General features: G+C 41.2%; 1 protein-coding gene across 2 annotated transcripts in view; it reads right to left on the bottom strand.

Annotated features, from left to right (window-relative positions):
• Positions 1 to 746: 746 nt before the first annotated feature.
• Positions 747 to 6,810, bottom strand: part of CRB1 (crumbs cell polarity complex component 1) — a 158,830-nt gene continuing 152,766 nt past the window's right edge. For both annotated transcript variants that reach the window (XM_043521292.1, XM_037907881.2), the window contains exon 12: positions 747 to 1,535. In XM_043521292.1, the coding sequence (XP_043377227.1) occupies positions 1,320 to 1,535 (216 nt within the window). In that variant the 3' untranslated portion in view covers positions 747 to 1,319. The remainder of the gene's footprint in view (positions 1,536 to 6,810) is intronic.

Raw genomic sequence — 6,810 nt, 5'->3', positions numbered from 1 at the left:
AAGTGGTAGGACCCTTCTTCCCAGTGTCGCCCCCACCCTGGCGGAGTTATGATCCAAGCCTGGCCTGCAGAGCCTCTTGGCTGAGGCGTCTCCCTGTGCTGGGCCTGCTGCCCAGGGTCCCTCTCGCTCTCCTCAGCTGCTCAACACACCCAGCTCTGGACTGCTCCAGCCCCAGCTCCACCACTCTGTCTCTGCTGCTCTGCCTCCAGCGCCCTGGGCTGCTTCTTTGGCCCCTCTGCCTCTGGTTGCTACAGCTCTGCTCCCAGGACAGGTCTGCTCTGCAAGCTGCTTCTGTGATTCTGCTCCCAGCACTGACCTGCTTCCTGGGCTGCTTTTCTGGCCCCTCTGGCTCTGGCACCGGTCTGCTCCCCAGCTTAGCTTGGGCCCCTGCTTTCTCCTTAGCTTGGCCCCACTCTGTCTGACCCAGGCAAATCCAGCTCACACGGAGGATGGGACCTCCCTGGCCTCCTGACTCCCTGATTAGCCTGCTCGCCCTGTCATTCAGGCTGACCTGGAGCATTGGCCTCTCCCCATTGTTCCTGGGGACTATCAGTCTCAAGGTCCTGATTTCCCATAGACACTTCCCCTTTTTAGTATTGGGAGCTAGCAACCAAAACACCCCCACTGAATGTTAGTAAGGGGGCAACAGTCCCCTTACACTTAAAGAAGGGCATGTGTTTGTCACAGGAGGCTACTGGCATTAGAAAAGGGTGGTGAAACAGCAGGTGAAATTAGCGCATTGAAGGGAAGCAAGCCAATAACTTTTGAAAGGTTTATTTCGCTTCATGGGGAGCTTCCCCAGACCTTCCTTTTAATCCCTGATTAAAGAATGAAAATAGATATGCTGAGACACAGTTCTAATGCTAATACCTCTCATGACATAATTATGATGTACTTATTGTACAGGCTTATTTTATTTCTCTGCATTGTCTTCCGCAACAATGATCACTAGGCAGTCAAACGAAAAAGCAAAACAGAAGCTGTGTATCTGAGAGATGGGCACTTACATGTATCCCAGAAGCCATTACACTCTGTAAGGCATACTGCTCATTACCAAGGCTGAAAATTCCAGTGCAAGCAAAATTGTCCTTTGAGAAGCTGGTCCAAGTTCAAGAAGTCCAAGAAGCTGGCATCAGTTCACTCAAATACTGAAGACCCTTAAGGTTATTGGATTAAATGCCAAATATTTTCAACAGCCCCTAAAGTCATCACATATTCCTTGGTATCAAAAACAAAATTAACAACCATTTCCATCATATTTACTCTATTTCCTTTCAGCCAGATGCCTGCCAGTGTGTAGCACAGAGGAGTCTTTTCTGCTATATCAGTCTTTCTATCGGTGGTGGCTGCACCATGTTCCACATCTCCACACGGGATCCCTCTTTCTCCTGCCGGCTGGGGCTGTAGGTCCCTTGAGTCGCCCGTTTGTTGGCAGCTATGACGGAAATCACAATTGCCAAGAAGAGGATCAATAATAAGGCTAACGTTACTGAGCCAATGGCGGTGAATATGTTCGAGATCAAGTCAGCTGTCAACTGAAAGGATTGAAATAATTGCAATATAATTGATGTTAAGAACATAGAGGCACATACATTGGAGCTACCATGGTAGGAAAACATTCTTGAGTAATAATTTCAAATATAATGTAAAATCTAATATTTTAAAGAACATATTTGCTAGTAGAAAAGTAGATTAGCCTTCCAAAGTTTGGTGCTTTAGGTCCTATGGAAAGTAAATCTATTGCAGCATGCTATTTTTTGAGCACTTACCCAGAGCTGAGTGAATCATGTATAATGACTAGTTTATTTGACAACTTTCTTTCTGTTTGCAAATTATTTGTGAGCAGATTGTGTTTTTCACAAACAGAGTTAGTATTCAGAAATTGTTTGCTGAATTTTTACTAACTATTCTTTGTCCATAGGTTGTTCACAAGCAGTTCATTGCAAGTCTTTGATATTTTAAATTTTAACAGTTTTCATTGGATACATAGGCACATGGCATTTCTATTTCCTTCACTGAATGAATCAGGTTTCTGGTGTGAAGAGTTGCACTTATAATTTCAGATTTTGCTTTCCATAAATACTTTTGTAAAACACACCATTTCTCTGAACATTCCTGCCAGTACAGTTGTTTCCTGGAATATTTGCATAAGGCGAACACACAAACCTTCCCTGGGGACTGCATCTTCAGGTAGTGGAAAGACTTGGGTATTCCACTGACCCTGAGACCTATGCTGATGGGAATTTTGGTAGGGCCACCTAAGCCAGACAGGTCTAAGGGTAGAGACCAGAGAAAAGCAGCCCACTGATCCTGGTTGGGGATTGAGTGATTGATAGATCAACAACCTATCCTAAAAAAGTGGTAGAAACACAACAAGGTAGCTATTCCAGCAAACAGCACAATAGACACAATAGGGTTGGCGGATCCTTGTTTGGATCCTAAACGATGTCTGGTGGTGTAGGAAGGTTTCAGACTGAGAACACACAAAGGACACACATGAACATAACTGAAATGCATTTGATGGGAAATTCAAATCAATAAATATTCACAGAAAACATTTTGTAGTATCCCCCCAGATCGTATAGAGCTTGCGTCTTTAATTATGGAGACATGCTCATGTTTCCATAATTCCTTTTCAGGAAGCAATACAGTGCAGGATGGATATATAAATTGTATTCTTTTATACCCTGTTTTCATACAGCATTGGGAAAGGTAATAACATCAACATGCACCATGTACATGCAAACAAATCTGCCAGAAACACCTTTTAGTGTTGGATTTTTGGCAGATGAAAACATTTGTTTAAAACAGTCTTTCTGCAGTCATGGAAGCCATTGAAATGATGTGGGTGTCATGGAAAAGTGGTCCCTATGGACAGAATCACCCTGCAAGGAATTGGTCTTCCAGGCAGATTTTGCCATCATCTTTTGATTTGTATTACAAGTGACAATTGAACTGTTGTAGATGCACATATGCTTGCGGCAGAACTTTCAAATCCAAAAGGTTTAGAAACAGAAAACAGCAGGTCAGAACTCAAATCCCATTTCCCAGAGAGTTAGGTACAGCTTGTTACAGAATACTATTACCCACACTGAGTGATCTGCCTAATAGTCATTCCCAGGGAGTATGCAGGGGTAGTCCTAGTGCTGAGGATAATACTGCATTCAGAACAGGGATACTCTAAGCTGGGCATTAATTCCCATTAATGCCAAATATACACACCTTGAACCCCACTGTTCAGACTCTTCTGCAATACAAGGACAGAGCCACAGGAAAAATATTAAAACAATCTTTTATTTCTGGATTTTAAAAAATCCAGCTACAGTAATGAAAGCAAGTTTGGCTCAAGGTCTCTCCTAGGGGGCTTTATGACCAGCTGCAATTACTCTCTCCTCTGCCCTTGATAGTTAAATATGACTCCTCTATGATTTAAAAAATAATTAATTTTCCTGTATAGAAATAACCTACTCCAGGTGACAGATCACACAGTACCCAAGTACCTGAGATGAGGCGACACAGAACATGTCAGTCTACTATATTATTGTGTCATATTGAGAATGTCATTTCATAAGCTCTTCAGCAAGCATTTAAAAATATTGTTTTCTATTCCTATTGGAGATCCAGTTCTCTCTGTGTGTGTCTGCATGTGCTTATATGGCCCTCGTAGTACCAGAGCATCACACAATCATGAATGGATTTTTATCCTTAGGACACCCTACGAGGTATCACCTTCATGTTACAGATTGGGGAAGCAAGGCACAGGTGGATTAAGTTCATTGCCCTATCTCCTGCATCCCAGGCAGTGCCACTAGTTTATCCGTTCCCCTCACTCACAATTAACTCGGTGTTCCTGGGTTTGAATGAGACCATCTGTACAAGTTTTTGTGCTCAATACAGTGGTTACTAGCTTAAATTTAATAGCTTGCAGTAGACAAGAAGTCAGACTACGTAACCTAATGGTTCCATCTCATCTTAAACTCTTTGAATCTGTCTGATGTTTTTCCAGTCAGCAATAGTGTAAATCCTATCATAACTACATCTAGGAAGAGACTTGAATCAACAGTAGCTTCTAAGTTCATATCCTATCACTATATTTTTTGGAGATGAGGTTTACACACACACACACACACACACAAATTGTATGATAATTTATATGTACAAAAAACACAAATACAATAGGAATAAATGTCAGAATTATCAAAGCTGCATTTGTACTGTATACTGATCAGTATAGAAATACATTTCTGTTGTTTCGCAGTAGTCATTCTGCTTAATTTGTCACCTTTCTTATCTTTGTGCATAGCCATTCAGTGCCTGGATATTCTAGTCTAGTGCAATAGAAAATTACTATAGAAATGCTATGATGGAGAGGAACACTGCCTCGTCTGTATGCCTCTTGTGTTTGATTTAGGAGCATTCTTGACTGGATGGTGACCAACACCTGAGGAAGCCAGTGGACCTGCAGATGTTCCTAGAATTGAAACCTGTCAAAACATCTCAACCTGATCCAATCTGTCAAGTGGCTACAGCTTTGAGTAAGATCTGCAGAGCCATTTTCTATCATAAAGGGACATATTGACCAACTTTACTTCTCTGTTCAGTGTTCACTGCTGATTTTCCAATATTAAAAAAAATACACTTTTCCACAATCCATTCATCTAGGCCCTACTGAGCTATTAAAAACTTTGGGTCATGGGCTGTGCTCCTGATCTGTCAGCTCTCATAGCAAAGCTCAGGTTTACAGTGCGGGTAGCCTGATTAGCACTAGCAGTGAACTGATCTAGAGTTGCCAGAAGGTTCTGTAGTCTGGTCCCATCAGGATCAACTGTTTCTTCACTAATTGATTGCTGAACAGTTAATTTAATTTGGAAAACATAAAACAAATTGTACTGTCTGAAAAAAGAATCCGAAATCTCAGATGTGGGCATTGGGATTGGCATGTCACAATATTTGGTGTTGATAATAACACTTGGAAACATTAAAAAAAATTGTTGATGGTCCCAGGAAAGATGAAGCCCTGACCAGCATCTTTAGGAACATAATTGTCCTGCTTTTTAAGGGGAAGTGGTGTCAATGAACAAACCCACAATAAAAACATGTTTGAATAATGGTAGGAGCTGGATTTAAAAGCAGGAAATGAAGAATTAAAGTCACACCTCTGTCTTAACTCATCCTGTTATTTTCCCTGGCTATTGCCTTGCACTTTGTCTGGAGCCAGAATGTGAGCCCCTTATTTGCATTAGTGAGCAGTTGCCCACATAACTAGTCCCTTGGACTCTAATGTGATTCCTCATGTGAGTAACTGCTTACCAACAGGAGTAAGATGTTCACTGGCCTGTGATACGTGTAAGGTCATCCACTATTCTAAGATTCCTGCAGTACTAAGGCACTGAGTAATGTATGGGTAATGTCTCCTTGAATACTGCACAGATCATCACAGCGGTACATCACTTTTCAATTTAGTATCACATTTTACTATTATACTATGCCAGCCTTCCCATGATAGCTGTGTTAAGAGCTCCATCTTTGATCTGAGCATTAGGTCATGGCCACTTGCTTTCATTATACAATATGCTTAATCGGTTTGTCACAGGGCTGTAATGGGATCCAACACAAGCAGTTTTCCCTAGAGCACTAAGAGCAGAGAGAAAAAATATCCTGAGAAGCAAGGAAGGATGTTTGGTATATTTTATTATGTCTCAGCACAAACAAATTGCTGCAGAACACCTGGAAACTTCCTAAATAGGAGCATGTTGTAAAATTATTCTTCGGTACAGCTGGTTATCAGAATGTTACACTCAGTGGCTGCCTTTCAAAATTCAATATTTGCTAACAGATACCACACAGTTGTCACAGTTGTTTGCTAATCCAAGTACAGTGCTGTTTACAAATAATTAACTGTATGTAGGGAACAGATGTAATATTAAATGACTTATGTTAGGTAATATTGAAAAGATTATAATGGTGATCAATTTATAGGCATGAACTGTGATGTCTCCACTCCCAATATGAATAATTATTGGCAAATGCTTGCTGCTTAATGGTGACCACTATAGATGGAGGAATGACTCTGACATGCTCAGACACCATGGTGATGGGCACAGCGTAGTGCCTGAATGGGTGTGGTAATTTCTTAAATTCTTTGCCTATACTATAAAGCTTGGATCCTGCAAACTGTTCCATGGTGGCAGCCTTTGTACTTGAATGAAACACCATGACTTCACAAAGGCACCATACAGGCATAGGGGTCCATCAGCATGGAGCAGCTTTCAGGATCAGGACCTGCCTATAAGTATCCAGCAGCTCAGTATCCAGCATTTGGGAGTCATAGCCTTATCTTCATGTTCACATCAGTCTTGCCAAAAAAAATCTATGTTTGGCTGAGGTTTTCCAAAGAGCTTATGAGATGATCAGTGGGAGTTGGGTGCCTAATTCCCTTAGGGCTCCTCTGAATCCTAGCCTTTATTATTGGTTCATTACACCTGTTGCTACATTTTGCACTTCATCCTACTGCAGGTAACAATCATCGATAGACCTTTTCTCAGGGCTCATTGCTTTGTGAGTCAAAGAAAAACTTGTGCAAGATGGTATTTTTATACTTTAAGCAAGAAAATAATAAAAGTCAATGTTACTCAATTAGTTCTTGCTGAAAATTGCTCTTAATTAGCTACTGGACTTAAGCAAAAAGAAACTCGATGTTTGTTACATAACCCACTAAGCTGGGCTAGAGATTTTTAACGTAAATTACTTGAATCCATTGGTAACTCTTTAATTGGGTTTGTGAATGGCTATTGTAAATTCCAGACGGGA

Source organism: Chelonia mydas, chromosome 8, assembly GCF_015237465.2.
Source record: "Chelonia mydas isolate rCheMyd1 chromosome 8, rCheMyd1.pri.v2, whole genome shotgun sequence".
NCBI classification, from domain to species: domain Eukaryota; kingdom Metazoa; phylum Chordata; order Testudines; family Cheloniidae; genus Chelonia; species Chelonia mydas.
This window is presented reverse-complemented; position numbering and strand designations above follow the sequence as displayed.